Below are 19,762 nucleotides of genomic sequence, written 5' to 3' on the forward strand. Positions count from 1 at the left end.
GCAATCCATAAACATATTTAAAATACATATTAATAAGGACTTACAAAAGTAAGGAACTTTACGCAAGGTTTCCTTTGTCTCCAGTGTTGGAATGTGGTTGGGGATTTTCATTTCTTCTTTGAAGCTCGCATGGGCATCGTAAATAATTTAAGTCCAGCCAGGCTGGCCCCAGGCCAGGCACTTGGTGCAAAAAGAGTTTCATTTGGAAAATCTGAATTAAACACATGAATCGATGATCTGCATATCTGTTACACTGTTCTCAGCCTCTTAGTGCGCTCTGCTATACGGGAGCGCGCGCTCTTCCGGCAGAGGTGCCCTTAGGACCCATATAAGGAAATTCCGCTCCATCTAACGTCACACAGAGCCATACTCGAAAAAAAACTTTCCGAAACTTGTGCAAACCGTAAGGAGTATTTTGGGAACAAAAATACTCCTTCAAACGTACAACTTAATTTTTGAAACTTTGTCCATGTTTAGCATGGGAATCCAACTCTTTAACAGTGTAAAAAACTCAGTACGCATGAAATAGCATTTCACCCCCCCTTTAAAAAAAAGAACCACAAAAAAAACTATGGATAACTTTAAAGAACATTACAAATATTTAAAATAAATCCATAGCTTTCAGCTTGGATGCTCTCATTTCCCAAGTTGTGCTTCCCTTAATCTAAGGCTAATAAACGTATTTCACAATCTGGGTCATTATTTAATACAAAACCACACATAATATTTCTACTGTATCTCTGTCAATCACTCTGATATTTAGTTAAGATGAGTGCTGTCTGTCACTGTCTTTTATCAGTTCTGTGAATTACTGTATGCTCATTCTTTATAAAGTAGCAAAAATGTCGTTTTTAAAATACAGTACTGTGCAAAAGTCTTATGGAAAAATTAGTATTTTCACCCCAAAAAGGGTTTTAAGCCAGTTATTTATATCTTTTGCTGCAGTGTGTCAGTAGGAAATATCAGTTTGCCATTAATTTTAATAATAATCTAGTGCGATTTTGAATGCACAAGCAGCTTGACAACAGCAAAATGAATGTTTGGAAATGTAAACTGATATTTTATACTGACACACTACAGCAATATATATAAATTACTGGCCGAACACCATTCTTTTAAGTGAAAATACTAACGTGTCTAAGACTTTTGCACAGTAGTGTATGTATAAAGTACGTATGATTAAATTAAGTATATTTAAATAAGTGTAATTAAAGTATGTGTTCGTTCATATGTGTTAAGGGCTAGATTTTCGCTGGAGGAAACGGCTGTGGTGTGATGAGTGAAAACTTTACAGATGAGAAACCGAGTGATTGTTTATTAAACACATACCTTGTGTCCTCTGTTTATTTAAGTGCGCATGCGCTACTCCATTCGCGGTCTGCGCCTCTGTGGATTGAAGAGCGCGCTGAAAGACGGGAGGAGACCGGTCTGACGCTGGTTTCATGTGAAATTTAAGGGGACTGACTCTGAGGCTATCGGATACCGGTTCCAAACCCAACCCTACTTTTAAGAAATATATATTTTTTGATAAACGAGCCCAAAACTGGCTATGTCCTTGCTGGAGTGTGATGTGATTTGTGTCATGTGCAGGTGCGATGGATCACGTACAAACCAATAGGGTGTCAGAATGGTATATGTTTATACTTCTCATCCAACCACAATCAAATTCACTGCTTCCGGATGGCGCGATTTATCTGGATACTATATTTTTTTATTTTTTTTTTGAATGATGACACCCGGAATGAAAACAAGCCAAAATGAAATAGCAGTAACGAAGCTATTTTTAAAATGTAAGGAGTAGAAAGTACAGATACTTGCCTGAAATTGTAAGGAGTAGAAATAAAAAGTCGGCTGAAAAATAATTACTCAAGTAAAGTATAGATACCCCAAATTTCTACTTAAGTACAGTAACGAAGTATTTGTACTTCGTTACTTGACACCTCTGCATAGTACTAATCTTGTTGGTCGTTATAACAGCATACGTTTTCTGTAAAGATACGAATCAAAACAAATCAGGGCTGTAACATAACCCATTAAAAAACACACGCCAGGTCTACATCAGACATGAGTGGCGCGATCCGACAAAAGACAACAGAACCCAGTGATGGATACACTGGAAACAATCCCCATTAATAAACCTCGTTCTATTTAAGATGAAATGTACTGGCGCGATCCGACAAAAGACAACAGAACCCAGTGATGCATACACTGGAAACAATCCCCATTAGTAAACCTCATTCTATTTAAGATGAAATGTACTGTCACTGCGTTCAGATGACTTGACACTGTGAAGTTTGGACACACTTTTAGCGCAGCGGGGCGCGCAAAACAACTCTCGTGTTCGGTGTAGACACAGACAGTGACTGCTCTATTTACAAATAAGTTATAGAAAAGAAAAAAAAACTAAACCAGCGGTATAACGAGATGGAAATATAGACTAGAAAATATATTTACATTTGCTCTGTTCTCTGTCCATGACACTGACTCACTGCAGAGTTGCCAGTTTTAATCTGAACAGCTCTGAGGGCATAGTGGATGGTTAAATGCATGATGGGCTAGTATTAAAATAAAGAAATAAAGAAACAAAATAAAGGTATTTCCAGCATTAAGTTAATAACGTTACTGCTTTTTTAAAAAGTTATGTTGTCTCAGTTATAAATTTGACTGGTAAATGAATGATAACTAACTATATTAAAACTTGTTTTGAAAAATGTCTTTGTCATTTGAATATTGATTTTAAGTAGGGGATTTTTAAGGCCATATCACCCAGCCCTAAAGGCAAGTAAAGAAGGCTCACTTTAAAATCACTTAAGTTGCCAGATAATGAATCTCTTTTTTACATATTGTGCATTTTGTTGATTTATAATGAGAGCTTGAGTTTAATCGTGAGGACGTTTATTAATCCATCCATTCTTTAGAGTTTCAGTGATTTAGCTAAATCGTGCAGGTTTGATTTATTTGTTTCTTGTTTTAGTTTAATTAGGCATAAATAATGGGAACAAAATGATACGTGCTTCACATTTTATTAAAATAAAGGAAATTATTCATAAAATATGCAAGGATTTCTTAATCAGGGTACGGACAAATTTCTTTTTCTCGAGAAGTTATCTGTCAAATTAAAGGACAGGTAACGAATAACAAAAAATGTTTATTAAAGGAATTTTAAAATATAAATTAAAATATAGGCCTGATATGTGAGAATATTGACATTTTGCATTTAATCCATGTAGTCTAGCTCACTAAAATAGGCTTTTTAGCCACTTTTAATGCTCCAATGCAAAGTAAACCACAATTTCTTTTGAATAATATAACTAATACTGCACACCTATTAAATGTGTCAAATCTAAAATCTGGTTTAATACTATGTAGAGAAAATATAAGCACAGGCTCAGGCACTGACCTTTATCCTGCTTGAATTCGTTCTAAGAAATGCACAAAAGTTCATAAGTACCAAACTTTCATCTGTGAATATTAAATATATTAAATATTTTAACTACAGTGTTTTTCTTTCATTTTCCCTGACTGCAGCTCAAATGTAACACATCAGCGAGGGAAAACTGACGTCTATTTGCAAAAATGTGCTTTAATGCGCTTGTTTGATAACTTTGGTACGTGCGGCGGTAGAACGGCGTTTTGGTTGTCAACCTACTGTATACGTTCTATATATTCTGTTCTTTACCCTGTACATTCTACTCTGTCTTCAACTCTGATTTTAATAATTATTTATTTGTTTTTTAGACATGCCCTGTGGAGGCGAGTTCAAGCAGTAGTAACTCCCTTTCTCGCACAACTTCTTTCTATTATTGACCGTGACTGCAATCTAGACCTCTTGCTGGATAGAAATTCTGAAGAATCTTTGAAGAAACTGTGGTTGGACATTTTTGGAGATTTCAAGTTACTAAATGTTCCTTACACACGAGTGGAAAACAAGTATGTAATTATTTGTTTTCAAGGTGCATTTTGTTGGGGCACAAAATATATGTAAAAATGCTAATTCTCCTGGTTTCACAAGCTTAACTGTATGTTGTGTCTGTCTGGAATTCATAACGCAAAGCAAATATGCATTGCATTCTTAGCATTGCTGCTCAGTCAGTTTTTTTTCAAGGTTAACTACTGTCATTTCTGATTCTGAGCAATAGTAAAAAGAGAATACTGCTGAGTGCTGAGCAAGTTAATCAACTGGTATATAGCTGGCTACACGAATAATAACATTAATACCAATGAACATTATGGTATTTCAGATTCTCCCCACGAATGAAAAGCAAGAGCATGTTGTGTAAATCTTAATCATACACTAACAATGTTTTCTAAGCAATCATGTCTACAATTAGCAAAAGTCATTGCTTTAACTGAAAACATGTTTTTTAGCTCAGAGACGAAGACAATCTTGGTTCAGAACCACATTGCAGTTGACAGGAACACGGGTTGCACCTTGCCTTTCAGCTGGAGGATTAAAGATTGTCTAGATGAACTCTGGGTGCATGCCTTGCAGCGAGAAGGTATTTTGCTCCACTTCTTCCCTTGCTATGTTTTTTTTTTTAATTCTTTTTTTTTTAATGACCAATCAGGTTTGTTATCTTGAATAGTTATTTTTTCATTTTCCTCTCCACTCTCTTTTTATTATTATTATTATTGTTTTATTTTTATTTTTAAGGAGGAACATGTAAACAATAAAAACTGTTTTGGCATTTCTTTTAACAGGACATTCTATCAAGCAATTTGAAGAGTTCTTTTGGAAGACCCCCTTGGGCAGGTACATCTCTGAAGCAACCCAAGAGAAGCAGATGGAGTTTTTCTACAGGTATCTCCAGGATTTCATCTCCATGACCATGAATGTAACATCAGAGGTGGATCTCAAGGTGAGTAACAGACCTTTTCAGAGCTAGATTTCTACCCATCATCTGCATATCCAAGAACACTTGTTCATGTTTTGTTTTTACCTTTTACTGTAGCTCTTGCACCACGCCCTTACTTGTGGTGTACATGAGCTTAGAAACAGTCAGGAAGCACATGAGAGTGAAGTCATTTCTCTGGCATGGGTTCATGCTGCCTACCATCATTTCAAGAACCGGATACAGAACCTCAACAGGATGATCAGTATAGAGCCTCGGATTGCTCACATGCTAATTGATAACAGATGTGCCAGAGAGGGCACAGAATTGGTATTTGCATTCAACTCACTTTTGCTGCCGAAGTTTGCATGAAAATATTTATTACAGTGTATTACAGTGATTGTTTATTTGCCCCGACCAACTTTCTGTTTTTCAGGTGTTAGATATGTATGCTGCTGTGGCCTGTATTGAATACCTGGAGCCCCAGACTCTAGATGGAGATGTTCAGAATCTGGCCTGGCTTAGATGTGTAAAAAAACTACAGGTCCCAATTGAGCTGGTCTGCTGTGAGGAGGGCCTACGCCACTATGGAGAGAAAAGCAAGCAGATGGTCACCCTCATTCAGTGAGTTATGAGATCTACAATTTTTGTGTTTTCTGAGCTCAACAATTATTGTCTTATCATGAGTCTTGGGAAAAACTCAATCTGCATCCATTGGGTTGCTTCAGAGATGTACCTGCCCAAGAGGGGCCTTCCCAAAGAACTCATCTAAACTTAATTATATTAAAGGGGGGGTGAAATGCTCGTTTTCACTCAATATCCTGTTAATCTTGAGTACCTATAGAGTAGTACTGCATCCTTCATAACTCCAAAAAGTCTTTAGTTTTATTATATTCATAAGAGAAAGATAGTCTTTTTTTCCCGGAAAAACATGACCGGCTGGAGGCGTGGCGTGTGGGCGGAGCTAAAGAATCACGAGCGCCAGTAGGCTTTTGCGTTGAGAGCGTTTGGAAGTTGTGACATTACCGTGAGGAAAAAAAACCATCATCCAAAACAAACCATGGCTAACAGTCAGATTCAGCCGTTTATTTATGATCCAGAATCAGATCCCGAGGCTGAAACTGAACGAGAGCAGCAGCAGCAACGACTCGCTCTGAGCGGGGCTCGAACCCGGGTCTCCGGCATGGGAGGCGGACGCACTAACAAGGAGGCAGAGATATTTTAAGCAGTTTTACTCACTGCCTGCGGTTCCAACACACGATCGTGACCCTTTTTCGTTGGGATTGAATCATCCTTAAGAAATAAATGATACGCAAATCCGTCGTCAAACTGGGCCTTGTTTGTAAAACAAGCATCTTCGAAATGCAGGGAACAAACAAAAACACTTGCACAACTCCGTTGATGCTCTGTAAAAATAAACTTCATCCACTGGTCCCTTAATGCTGTTTTTTTTTTGGTAATCTGTGCAGGGTTGTCTTGCCCTGGCAACCAAAAACAGACTTCTTTTGTTCACGACGCTCTCGCTCTGATCAGTGAATGAATGTCTGTGCTCAGCCTCTCAGTGCTCTGCTATACGGGAGCGCACTCTTCCGGCAGACGTGCCCTTAGGACCCATATAAGGAAATTCCGCTCCATCTAACGTCACACAGAGCCATACTCGAAAAAAACTTTCCGAAACTTGTGACAAACCAGAAGGAGTATTTTGGGAACAAAAATACTCCTTCAAACGTACAACTTAATTTTTGAAACTTTGTCCATGTTTAGCATGGGAATCCAACTCTTTAACAGTGTAAAAAACTCATTATGAGTTTTATTAGCATTTCGACCCCCCTTTAATTACATACTGTTAAAAAAAAATATATAGCCTGAATGCACAGTAAGTTGCTTTTGGATAAAAGCTTCTGCTAAATTCATAAATATAAATGAAATAAATAATTAAAATGATTGCTTCGCTGCAAGCTTTATCAGCATGGAATAGGCCAGATAACCTATGTATTAAAGGCACATTATGGCTTAGTATTTAAGGAATTAAATTAATATAAATGTGCAATTAGGCCTCTAATGTCTTAAATGAACAAATTAAGTCACCTACTGTATAATAATCTTTAGTCTGGGGCAGTCCTTTAGTCCTGCTTTCTTCTGTAACTCTTCCAGCTGTTCTGAAAATATGCTTTCTGCTTCTGTTGCTTCTGTTAGAATTAGCCCAAAGTGTAAATGAGTCGAGCCCGGTCATGCTCAGGCTGAAATGCGGGGCTCTTTGTCCATAACAATATTCAAGGTCCGCGACACACAACCCTGTATCCAGTGCTGGATTTGCCTGCAAATAAAACAAAGTGATCTCAGTTGTGGTATTTCCGGCCCGAGACTCGAACCCACAACCAAGTATTGTGCAGTTATCAATATTATCATTTATTATCGTAACATCATTGTATTATTAATTTTCAGACATGGCTGGCGTCGCATTTGCTCTCTGGCCTTGTTTGTGGAGCACATGCTGCTGGGTGTTGGAGATGTGAGGTTAAAACTCAGGCCACTAGTTCTGGAACACACTCGATGCCTAGCACAAGTGAGTCAGCTCTGTTTATTTCCTTGAAAATAATTTCTTAAGCAATTTCATTTCTGCTTATCAGCACTTATGTCTTTGCTAAAGGTCTTAGAGCAAGACTCAAATCTCAAAGAGAGGCAGCCGTTTGAGACTGTGATCACCATACTCAAAGCCTGCAAAGATGGAGCATCTCAAATCATTTTCAGGTTTTTTTTATTATTATTTTTTTTTCTTTAATCAAAAGGTTTAGTAAGAGGCTACTAATGGAGTGTGGTGATTTGTCACTGTTTGTTTACACAGGTTTGGCATTCAGCCTTGTCCAGTGTGCATGGGAGACCCTCAGGACCCTTTGAGTCTGCCCTGTGACCACATCTACTGCCTAACCTGTATCAAACAGTGGCTAGGGCCTGGTCAGATGCACTGCCCTCTATGTGTTCAGGAAGTGCCTGATGGCTTTGTGCTCAAGGCATCTGATGAAATACGGTAATCTGCTTATTGTTTGGGTTAAATAGTTGTTCTTTATCTCTCTGATTGTCTATCTGTATTCTATCTATCATACTAAAAGATGATGTGCTTATTTTGGTCATTAGGGATCTCATCAGTCAAAACGCATTGTTCAGAATGCGATGCAATGCTTTTTTTATTGATCTGGTCACTGCTGTGTGCTTCAAAGACAACACTCCTCCCAGCAGAGACATCATCCTACACCTGTTGTCCCTCCTGATGGTGGAGTCCCGCTCAGTCCCTCAGATCAGAGGTATGTCTATTTATATGTATATGTGTGAAGGTCTATGTTTTGACCAGAATAAATAAATGACCAGAACATTGTTCCTCATCCTCTCAGGGCGAGACCGGAGGTTTTTGACTAAGGCTCTTTCCCCCTTTGATGACTCTGTTGATAAAAATCCAGTGGTGCGTTCTGTGGTACTGAAACTCCTGCTCAAGTACAGGTGAGTGCAGTGCTTCTAATAGCTCACAGACTTATGTCACCATCTTAAACATTTATAGAGATAATATTTTTGTCTTTTCCCTTTTTCAGCTTTGATGACGTGAAGCACTATCTTCAGCAGCATCTGACAGAAGTTGAGCAAAGCAACATCATTGAGGAGACTGATAAAACCGAGCTTTATTCTTTGTACATAAACTGTTTGGAGGTGTGTATATCACTGCCCTGACAAGCTTGCGTTCACCTGCCATGTTTTAGAGCTTAGTTTGTGTAGTTTATGATAAAGAAAACGTTGTGGTAATATAAATAACTACATATCTCCTTTGAAAAAAAGCATGCTTATGAAGGCTAGGGTTTTGTTTTTGTTTTTTTTGCTTTTATTCTTTTCTTCTATACATCTTAACTTGCTCTTACTTTCATTTTTTATTTTTTCTCAAGAATTAGTGTTAAAATACCTTTATGTGCTATGTTTTATTTGGTCTAAAGTACAGTGTGTTTCTCCTGTCTCTGCAGGACTCAATGTATGATAGGGCGCAGTGGCATTCTGTGGCGGAGCAGCAGGCCTGTTTACAGGAGGGAACTCGTTTTCTGCTGGAGTTCCTTCACTCTGATGCTGTGTCTACACACACTGCATCTATAGAGCACCTGCAGCACATTGCCAGAGTTCGATTGTACCTAGATATGGCGGCTGACCTGCTAGTGAATAGAGTGACAAGTGCTGGTAATTTGAAAATGCCTGTAGTGCTTCAGAACATTTCCAAGTTAAATTAAAAAAAATTTAATTTTTACATTTAGAAAAAAAAAATTGAGCACAAAGAAAACAATTATTTTAGGAATTTAATTGTACTTTTTTTTCTATATTTTCTGTTATGTCTCCCGTTTTAAAACATTATTGCAACTGTTTATGAAATATGCACTCTGGCCCTAGAATATTTTAATGAGATTCACCCAAAAAAAAAACATCAACATCAAAAAAAAAAAAAAGTCATCACAATTGTCAAAGTCTAGAAATTTAAGTTGAAAAAAATGTGTGTTTGAAATTTTTTGCTGTTATTGATATTGTTTTTCTGATTTTAGGTGCACACAATGATGCTTCAGCTTTTATACCACCATTTTTGGACAGCGTGGTTAGTCTTTGCTGCCAAATCAGGAATGACTGGTACAGGGTTTACCTCATCAGAAAGATCTGCAGTCTTCATGGGGTTGAATATGTCCAGAAACTTCTGACACAGGAAGGGTTCAAGTGGCTATTTCCTCAAGAGATTCTTGAGTCGGTGGGTTTCAGTTTAATTAACTTCATAATCCTGGCATGAATGACAAGTATTTATTTTTTAACTTCTAGGTTTATTTCTCTCAGAATCAAGATGACAGTCAAATCGACCAGTATCTAGCATGTGGAATGGACTACAAAACTATTCGAGATGCAGTAGCAAAAGCCATGCTAGATTGCAACATGAAAGCAATACAGAAAGCTATTGAGGTATTTATTTACTCCTTTACAACACACAAACACACACATTGTGTTCCGAAATCTAGAGATTTTTATTTGTAAATTTTATGCGTCTGACATCCAGTGTCATCTGCTTCCAGCTATTTTTAGTTGTACGAAACAGCTCATTTTGCTGTTTGATATTACAAATCGATGTGTCTATAATATTTGAATCTATTATCTTAACTATGAATACACTGGTTTGTACTGCAAGTTTTTATCATTTACTGTACTTTGTTATTCCTCTTGTTATTTCCCTACAATGGCTAATGAACTGGAGATATCACAAATTCACAGAAAACGGCAGTGACCAGGGTCAGAATTTAACAGAAAAAACACTAAAATGGAAAAAAGCCCAAATTCAAAAAAATTATCCTGTACAAGTAAATAAAATCTAATAAATCTGATGGCTGATTTTTGATTTTGAACACTTCTATGTTAACAGTCCATAGTATTCAATTATCTTTTTGACATAAAAGACAAACAGATTAATTTAATAAGATAATTATATACATTGTTATATTGCCTCTTAATGGACAAGTTTTTGACCCTGATTGTGTCTATTAACAGAGATTTAGTTCAGTCACTTGTAAAGTTCAAGTTGGGTTAAGATGCCCTTATTAGTAATAAGGCAGTTTACAAGTTTGTAGGTATTTAGTCCACTACTTAAACAATGAAATTAAATGCTTAAAATATGCAATGAAATATTTGCTATTTTTCTTCCTCAGTTAAACTTCTTTATATGTGTTGACCAGTTTGCAATGTCTTTCAAAACATCTTTGGCAGAAGGATTGCAACTGCACACCCATGAAGAAAGCCGTTTATCTGCTACTGGCTTTGTTTAGAGAAGTCACTGGCCTGTACAGAAGTGGAAACACCAACATGCACCCTAAACCTGAGGTAAAAACACAAAGATACACTACACAACAATTATATATTGTATAATTAGCCATATTCTCTGTATTCTATGGATTTTTTGAGAACTGTACAGGTATATCACTGCTGTATGTCTGATAATCATGTTGTTTTCTGTAGCAATGTGCTGGCCTTGAAGATTTTATCAGGAGCTCAGAAGTCTTCGTCAATAATGAAATGAGAGCATTTGCTCAAGCGCTGGTGAAAAATGATCTTCATGCTCTGCGTATACAACCACAGACGTCAGGCAGAGAATTTGTGCTGGTAGAGGTCACAGTTCACATGGCTGCAGTCCTGCTTTGTGGAAATCTTCCTTTACTTAAGCCACTGCAGCAACTGGCATTGTCCCCAAACAACATGATGGTATGAAACAATTACGCTTTACATGGTGAATAAAATGTGTTTGAGTGTGATATTTCTATCATGTTCTCCTGACAGGCTTCATTCATCCCAACTATGCCTGATGACATGTTGGCAGTTGCCCAGCAGGCCATGGGACAACTTCAGTGGTATTGTGAGTGGGTTCTGTTTATCTGTGCTTCTATAGAATTTGCCAGTGTCATGCAAAATACAAGATCTGTAAAAATCCAGTGCACCTGGAAACCCACGGGTTAATATCTGACCAGAATTGCAATATTATTAATTATATAATTATAATAACCTTACCCTGTTATAGTTGATGTTAATACAGTGATAATTAAACAGAACTTCATCATCAGATATTTGGGAGTTTAAAATAATTTATTTGACATTGTTTGCCTGGGTCTTACATAAAATGTAATTTATCTCTCTGTTGTGATACCTAAAATAACAGCAACAGCAATAATACATGCCTGTTGACCTATGGTAGTATCATATCTTACAGAATGAAATTCCACAAACGTTTACTATGATAAAATAATTAATCCAGCTCTCGCTCACCTGACAAAGGAGGCAGAGCCAAGAGGGAAATTATCTGTGCTCTGAATGGCGCAGAGAGCACTTTAAGGACGTAGCCATGCCTGGGTTTTAAAATGACCTTCGAGTAATTGGGCCCAAACTCAAGGCATGCGGGGTTCACAGAGAGGGCCTGCAGGTCACCAACATGCTTAACCGATGCTAGAGCAACTAGCAGAGGTCCTTTGAGTGCTTCAAGGACCACGTGGAGGTCTCAAGTGGGAACGGTGAGAGGACGCGGGGGCTTCAACCGCCTAGAATCTCTCAGGAAACGCACAATGAGGATGTTTGAACCCACAGATTGGCAGCGATAGGAGCATGAAATGCTGCGATGGCTGCTACGTACACCTTGAGCGTGGAAGGGGTAAGACCCTTGTCTAGACGCTTTTGGAGAAATCACAGTATCGGAGATACGTCACACTCAACAGGGTCTTCATTTCGTGCTGAGCACCAGTCAACTAAGACTGACCATTTCTGGGTGTAGAGGCCTCTTTTAGACTGAGCTCTAAAAGAGGCCTCTACACCCCGGGGGAGGCTTAGGGGCTCCCATAGTTGGACCATATATGCAGAGCCCAGAGTTCTGGCTGTGGATGCCAGATTGTCCTGTTTGCCTCAGAGAGGAGATCCCGCCTCAGGGGGATCGACCATGGGGCTTTCATGGAAAGCCTGAACAGCTCCGAGGACCAAACTTGGCTTCTCCAGAGTGGGGCCACCAGGAGGACTCTGTGCCTGTCTTCCCTGACTCGTCTGATGACCTGAGAGATCAGATCGGGGGGAAAGCGTAAAGAAGGAGGCTGGGCCAGTTGTGGGCCAGCACATCTACAGTACAGACCAAAAGTTTGGACACACCTTCTCATTCAAAGAGTTTTCTTTATTTTCATGACTATGAAAATTGTAAATTCACACTGAAGGCATCAAAACTATTAATTAACACATGTGGAATTATATATGGAATTATATACATAACAAATAAGTGTGAAACAACTGAAAATATGTCATATTCTAGGTTCTTCAAAGTAGCCACCTTTTGATTTGATTACTGCTTTGCACTCTCTTGGCATTCTCTTGATGAGCTTCAAGAGGTAGTCACCTGAAATGGTCTTCCAACAGTCTTGAAGGAGTTCCCAGAGAGATGCTTAGCACTTGTTGGCCCTTTTGCCTTCAGTCTGCGGTCCAGCTCACCCCTAAACCATCTCGATTGGGTTCAGGTCCAGTGACTGTGGAGGCCAGGTCATTCTCCTTCTTGGTCAAATAGCCCTTGATGCCCTCAGTGTGACTCTACAGTTTTCATAATCATGAAAATAAAGACAACTCTTTGAATGAGAAGGTGTGTCCAAACTTTTGGTCTGTACTGTATGTCCTTCGAAAAATAGGTTGGGCAATGAGAGTTGCTTTCTGAGGAGATTCATGCTGTCCGACTGGACTAGGACATGGTGCCCCTTCAGAATCGCCTGAAAGGATTGAAGGCATTTGATATGGAGATTACTCTCCTCGTGCGACCACGAGCCAAAGGCTGGTCTGCCCTCGCACAGAGTGCCCCAACCCAGGTTGGACACATCTGTTTAGAGCACCATCCTTCTGGAAACCGCCTGCAGGGGTACTCCATGGCTGAACCAAACAGGGTTCATCCAAGGTTGACCCTGATGTGAAAGCGCCCATGCCGCCAAGCATGAGGTGGGACCTGGAGTTTTAGCCAGTATTGCAGGGGCCGCATTCGTTGGAGGCTGAGCTATAAAACCGGGGAGGTGGAAGCCATCAGCCCTAGCATCCTCTGAAGGAACTTCAGAGGGAAACAGGCTTTGTTCCTGAGGCCGTGAGCTGCGTGAGCTGCTGACCGGCCTCATATGGAGTTGAAAACCACTCCTAGGAGTGGTAATACGGAGGCTGGGGAGCAGTGAGCTCTTGGCGAAATTGATCCTGAGTCCTAGGCACTCTAAGTGGCACAGGAGCAAGGATCTGTGGTGGTTTAGCTTGGTTCGCGACTGGACTAGAATGAGCCAGTCGTCAAGATAGTTCAGAACACGGATTCCCATCTGTCTCAGAGAGAATAGCGCCTCGTTCATGCACTTCATGCGGGGAGCTAGAGACAGCCCAAAGGGAAGGACTGTATATTGGTAAGCCACACCCTCGAACACGAAACTCAAGAATTGTCTGTGATGGGGATGTGGATGTGAAAGTAAGCGTCTTTCAGGTCCAGCGAGAAGAACCAGTCCTCGGGCCAAATCTGTGTGAGGATCTGCTTCAATGTCAACATCCTGAACTTCCGTTTCATGAGGGAGAGGTTCAGGAGCCTGAGGTCTAAGATGGGTTTGAGACCACCATCTTTCTTGGGGACAAGGAAATAACGTCTGTAGAACCCCAATCAGCTTTCTGAGGGAAGTTAATCATAGATGATCTCTTTGGCTCCCTTCCTTAAACGCGCCATCACTTCAGTGTGGAGGACCTGAGCTTCGTCCGGCTCTACCAAAGTGGGAATCACCCCACGGAAATGCGGGTATCTTCGGGCGAACTGCAGTAAGTAGCTGTGTTTTATTATCCCCAACACCCCCTTTCTCTTTCTTCCACAACAATCAGGAGGATTTAGAGGGCATCAGGTCCAGCACAATCCTTTGCTGGGGGGCCCTAACATCTAGACGGTTTAGCACTCTTAGCGGGGCGAGCTGGGTGCTGCTCCTTAGGGGGCACAGCCCTGAGGGTTAGAAGGGACAGGCTTGCATGGTGCCGAGTCGGCGCAGCCTTGGGGTGACTCGAGGCAGAGCTGGAGCGCTTGTGCAGGAAGTGTCGCATTGCCTGGGATGACTTCTGTGCTGCAGTGAAGCGCTCTGTGAAACCTTCTATGGCTTGCCCGAAGAGACCGGGGAGAGACTGGGGCGTCAAGAAAGGCCACTTTTCCGTAATTTCCGTCAGGTTGAGCCAGAGGTGGTGCTCCATCACCACCAGGTTGGCCATAGGTCGTCCGATGGCTTTGGTCTTGGCTTTCGTGGTGCACAGTGCCAAATCTGTGGTGTTACGGAGGTCGAGAAAAGCAGGTTCATTAGGGCTAGACTCATCCAGGGAACGGAGAAGCATTGCCTGGAACACTTGCAATATTGCCATGGTGTGCAGTGCTGAAGTGGCTTGGCCCACAGAAGTGTAGGCTCTGCCGGCCATGGCAGAGGTCGTCCTGCAGGGCCTGGAAGGAAGGGCTCTCTACAACAACAAAAAAATCTAATATTATTTCGTAAATTGCAAAAAAAATAACAAACAAAACAGCATCATATATTTATGCATTGCTTAACCCTTTTGGCGCCACGGTCAGGTTTACTTGACAAGGTGCGGCACTGAATAAAACGGCCAATTTAATAGGGTGTCAAATTTCATAGTGCCCTGCACCAGATAGCAGACATGTAATACTTCATCTCTGACTCAAAAAAAAACATCATGCTTCTATTCAAAATCGTCGAGCTAGAGCGCATTGAATCAGTGCGAACAAAAGCGGAGCTAGTGTGAGAGTGAGCCATTTTATCAGAGCAATATTGTCAATGAGTACTGGCATTAGATTATTATTATTATTATTATTATCTAATGGCATCAATAAATCTTCAGTAAACCCGCAATGAAGTGTTGGGATTTCTATTTGTGGACCCTGATTCTGAAGGGGAATATCTGCCTTCAGAAGATGACGTTGATACTGAAAGTGAAAGTATACGATGCAGATCTGACTACTTACTTGTGTGAAAATGTAATACCTACATAAACATTGGGTCATCCTTAATATTTTTATAATTGACAGAAAGTCTCTATCATTTATCACTTTTAAGATATAGCCTTTTGAAATTAAGATATCAAAATTGAACGTTTCAGGAAAAAACCTCAGCGAAAAGGGTTAATCCAAAGAGCCGAAGCACTGTTCACACAGATTGCATTTAAAAACATATGAGACACAGTAAAAAGGAATAAACCTCCACAAATTCATGAAGTGTATTTTAAAAGTTGAAACTGTTTTAACTTTGCATGACTTTCTGTACGTCTCTTGTGTGGGAAGTGAGTGCAGCACTCATAGTTATAACACCTAAAAAATGGGCTGAATATGCATCTGTGTGAATGGTTTCGGTTTTCACCTAGTCAAGATCTTCTCCACGTTGAGCTTCTATATTTCTCTAATATTTTGAATGAATAATGCAGCAGCGGTGCATCTCGTGGGCTAGAGTAGACTAACAAAATATTAAAATGCAACATTGTCACTTACATTATAAACGCATCTCAAGCGACACTGATGACGTTCCCTCATGCACACCTAACATTCAAATGCAATTTTCAATTCCACTAATATTCATTCTTTATTCACCATCTCCTCATCACAGGCAGGCACATCACCCATATCAGCATAACACCAAACATTTTTTTTTATATCGATATTGAAGGTGTACGGTAACGTCAATAAATGCTGATACTGTTTTATCGCCCAGGCCTATTTCAGAGATGGAGCAAGTTATTTAAATTCTTATTTTAACTTTTACTTTTTTATTTAACTTTTAAGTAATTAAATAAAAGATTATGAAAAAATAAAATAATACAGAAGAAATTTTTACAAGTCCAGAATGCATATATTGATAAAGTAAAAGGAATAACAATGCAGAAATTGCTTTCTGCATTGAGAGGATTATATATCGTCAATTCCTAATCTCTGGTCTCCCTTTGTGTTTAACAGTCTGTCCTAAAGGTCATCCATGCACTGTTGGTGAGGTAGGGTCATGTGACTTAATTCCTATGATTTGCAGAAATGCTGCATTAACTAGATATTAATTGTCACAGAGCACATAATAAGATTTGTGTTTTTTTCTTCTTCTTTTTCTTAAAATTAAAACATGATTTTCTTTGTTATCTGACCAGTGTGGTCGACCCATGGAGGTTGGTCGCTGTCCAGAACCATCTAGACGGTTTAGCACTCTTAGCGGGGCGAGCTGGGTGCTGCTCCTTAGGGGGCACAGCCCTGAGGGGTAGAAGGGACAGGCTTGCATGGTGCCGAGTCGGCGCAGCCTTGGGGTGACTCGAGGCAGAGCTGGAGCGCTTGTGCAGGAAGTGTCGCATTGCCTGGGATGACTTCTGTGCTGCAGTGAAGCGCTCTGTGAAACCTTCTATGGCTTGCCCGAAGAGACCGGGGAGAGACTGGGGCGTCAAGAAAGGCCACTTTTCCGTAATTTCCGTCAGGTTGAGCCAGAGGTGGTGCTCCATCACCACCAGGTTGGCCATAGGTCGTCCGATGGCTTTGGTCTTGGCTTTCGTGGTGCACAGTGCCAAATCTGTGGTGTTGCGGAGGTCGAGAAAAGCAGGTTCATTAGGGCTAGACTCATCCAGGGAACGGAGAAGCATTGCCTGGAACACTTGCAATATTGCCATGGTGTGCAGTGCTGAAGTGGCTTGGCCCACAGAAGTGTAGGCTCTGCCGGCCATGGCAGAGGTCGTCCTGCAGGGCCTGGAAGGAAGGGCTCTCTACAACAACAAAAAAATCTAATATTATTTCGTAAATTGCAAAAAAAATAACAAACAAAACAGCATCATATATTTATGCATTGCTTAACCCTTTTGGCGCCACGGTCAGGTTTACTTGACAAGGTGCGGCACTGAATAAAACGGCCAATTTAATAGGGTGTCAAATTTCATAGTGCCCTGCACCAGATAGCAGACATGTAATACTTCATCTCTGACTCAAAAAAAAACATCATGCTTCTATTCAAAATCGTCGAGCTAGAGCGCATTGAATCAGTGCGAACAAAAGCGGAGCTAGTGTGAGAGTGAGCCATTTTATCAGAGCAATATTGTCAATGAGTACTGGCATTAGATTATTATTATTATTATTATTATCTAATGGCATTAATAAATCTTCAGTAAACCCGCAATGAAGTGTTGGGATTTCTATTTGTGGACCCTGATTCTGAAGGGGAATATCTGCCTTCAGAAGATGACGTTGATACTGAAAGTGAAAGTATACGATGCAGATCTGACTACTTACTTGTGTGAAAATGTAATACCTACATAAACATTGGGTCATCCTTAATATTTTTATAATTGACAGAAAGTCTCTATCATTTATCACTTTTAAGATATAGCCTTTTGAAATTAAGATATCAAAATTGAACGTTTCAGGAAAAAACCTCAGCGAAAAGGGTTAATCCAAAGAGCCGAAGCACTGTTCACACAGATTGCATTTAAAAACATATGAGACACAGTAAAAAGGAATAAACCTCCACAAATTCATGAAGTGTATTTTAAAAGTTGAAACTGTTTTAACTTTGCATGACTTTCTGTACGTCTCTTGTGTGGGAAGTGAGTGCAGCACTCATAGTTATAACACCTAAAAAATGGGCTGAATATGCATCTGTGTGAATGGTTTCGGTTTTCACCTAGTCAAGATCTTCTCCACGTTGAGCTTCTATATTTCTCTAATATTTTGAATGAATAATGCAGCAGCGGTGCATCTCGTGGGCTAGAGTAGACTAACAAAATATTAAAATGCAACATTGTCACTTACATTATAAACGCATCTCAAGCGACACTGATGACGTTCCCTCATGCACACCTAACATTCAAATGCAATTTTCAATTCCACTAATATTCATTCTTTATTCACCATCTCCTCATCACAGGCAGGCACATCACCCATATCAGCATAACACCAAACATTTTTTTTTATATCGATATTGAAGGTGTACGGTAACGTCAATAAATGCTGATACTGTTTTATCGCCCAGGCCTATTTCAGAGATGGAGCAAGTTATTTAAATTCTTATTTTAACTTTTACTTTTTTATTTAACTTTTAAGTAATTAAATAAAAGATTATGAAAAAATAAAATAATACAGAAGAAATTTTTACGAGTCCAGAATGCATATATTGATAAAGTAAAAGGAATAACAATGCAGAAATTGCTTTCTGCATTGAGAGGATTATATATCGTCAATTCCTAATCTCTGGTCTCCCTTTGTGTTTAACAGTCTGTCCTAAAGGTCATCCATGCACTGTTGGTGAGGTAGGGTCATGTGACTTAATTCCTATGATTTGCAGAAATGCTGCATTAACTAGATATTAATTGTCACAGAGCACATAATAAGATTTGTGTTTTTTTCTTCTTCTTTTTCTTAAAATTAAAACATGATTTTCTTTGTTATCTGACCAGTGTGGTCGACCCATGGAGGTTGGTCGCTGTCCAGACTGTGATGCACCAATAGGTGGCACCAACCACAATCCTGTTCAAGGCTTCCAAGCCATGCAGATACAGTGAGTAACTATTGAGTTACTATTCCTATGTTTCATTCCTTACATAAATGACTGACTGTGGAAGCAGTTTTGACTAAGGCTTTTCTTGATTTTAAATTTAGCCATTTATTAGCAAAAATAATGATTTGTAGAGATGTGGATGGTGTCTAATTGTTTGAATAAATTTGAGGCAATTCTACTTATTTGCAGAGGGGACCGTACTCAGTCGGGACACATTCTGGGTGATTCACTGCGTCGTGACCAACCTGACATGCAGGACACAAAGAATATGTCACCTGCCCCCTTCGCTCTTCTCAGATTGCTCACACACATGTCCATGCTGCTGGGAGCTCAGAACAACCCACAGGTATTACATTTTGTTTTCATTTTATATATAAATATACAGTAGGTGGACAACCAAAATGGGTAAATACCGAGTCAAGAACCGTTTCTGTCAGACGTGTCCGATTCGAGAACCGAGGAGCTGATGATACTGCGCATGTGTGATTCAGCGTGAAGCAAACTGACACACAGAGCGTCTAAACCAAAATGATTCTTTTGGTGATTGATTCTTGACAATCTGACTTTGCTGCAGCCTGGAATTGAACTGGTTTTCGTCTGGTCAGAGGAGAACTGGCCCCCCAACTGAGCCTGGTTTCTCCCAAGGTTTTTTTCTCCATTCTGTCACCGATGGAGTTTCGGTTCCTTGCCGCTGTCGCCTCTGGCTTGCTTAGTTGGGGTCACTTCATCTACAGCGATATCATTGACTTGATTGCAAATAAAAACAGACACTATTTCAACTGAACAGAGATGACATAACTGAATTCAATGATGAACTGCCTTTAACTATCATTTTGCATTATT

At 39.8% G+C, this 19,762-nt stretch overlaps 1 protein-coding gene across 7 annotated transcripts in view; it reads left to right on the forward strand.

The window, feature by feature from the left end:
• The window catches only part of LOC127953338 (E3 ubiquitin-protein ligase rnf213-alpha), a 125,083-nt gene that overhangs the window by 29,659 nt on the left and 75,662 nt on the right, over positions 1-19,762 (forward strand). For 2 of the 7 annotated variants that reach the window (XM_052552492.1, XM_052552496.1), the window contains 20 exons: positions 3,739-3,930; positions 4,369-4,499; positions 4,702-4,859; positions 4,953-5,162; positions 5,269-5,456; positions 7,278-7,398; positions 7,483-7,583; positions 7,678-7,860; positions 7,968-8,134; positions 8,222-8,327; positions 8,417-8,531; positions 8,837-9,044; positions 9,401-9,597; positions 9,666-9,803; positions 10,599-10,712; positions 10,848-11,090; positions 11,166-11,241; positions 16,354-16,388; positions 18,819-18,919; positions 19,109-19,265. In XM_052552492.1, the coding sequence (XP_052408452.1) occupies positions 3,739-3,930; positions 4,369-4,499; positions 4,702-4,859; positions 4,953-5,162; positions 5,269-5,456; positions 7,278-7,398; positions 7,483-7,583; positions 7,678-7,860; positions 7,968-8,134; positions 8,222-8,327; positions 8,417-8,531; positions 8,837-9,044; positions 9,401-9,597; positions 9,666-9,803; positions 10,599-10,712; positions 10,848-11,090; positions 11,166-11,241; positions 16,354-16,388; positions 18,819-18,919; positions 19,109-19,265 (2,941 nt within the window). Of the gene's footprint in view, positions 1-3,738; positions 3,931-4,368; positions 4,500-4,701; positions 4,860-4,952; positions 5,163-5,268; positions 5,457-7,277; positions 7,399-7,482; positions 7,584-7,677; positions 7,861-7,967; positions 8,135-8,221; positions 8,328-8,416; positions 8,532-8,836; positions 9,045-9,400; positions 9,598-9,665; positions 9,804-10,598; positions 10,713-10,847; positions 11,091-11,165; positions 11,242-16,353; positions 16,389-16,535; positions 17,458-18,636; positions 18,672-18,818; positions 18,920-19,108; positions 19,266-19,762 lie in introns of those variants that run through there. The other 5 variants (XM_052552491.1, XM_052552493.1, XM_052552494.1 and 2 more) reach the window with 5 other exon arrangements.

Source organism: Carassius gibelio, chromosome B3 (genome assembly GCF_023724105.1).
Source record: "Carassius gibelio isolate Cgi1373 ecotype wild population from Czech Republic chromosome B3, carGib1.2-hapl.c, whole genome shotgun sequence".
In the NCBI taxonomy this organism is placed as follows: Eukaryota; Metazoa; Chordata; class Actinopteri; order Cypriniformes; family Cyprinidae; genus Carassius; species Carassius gibelio.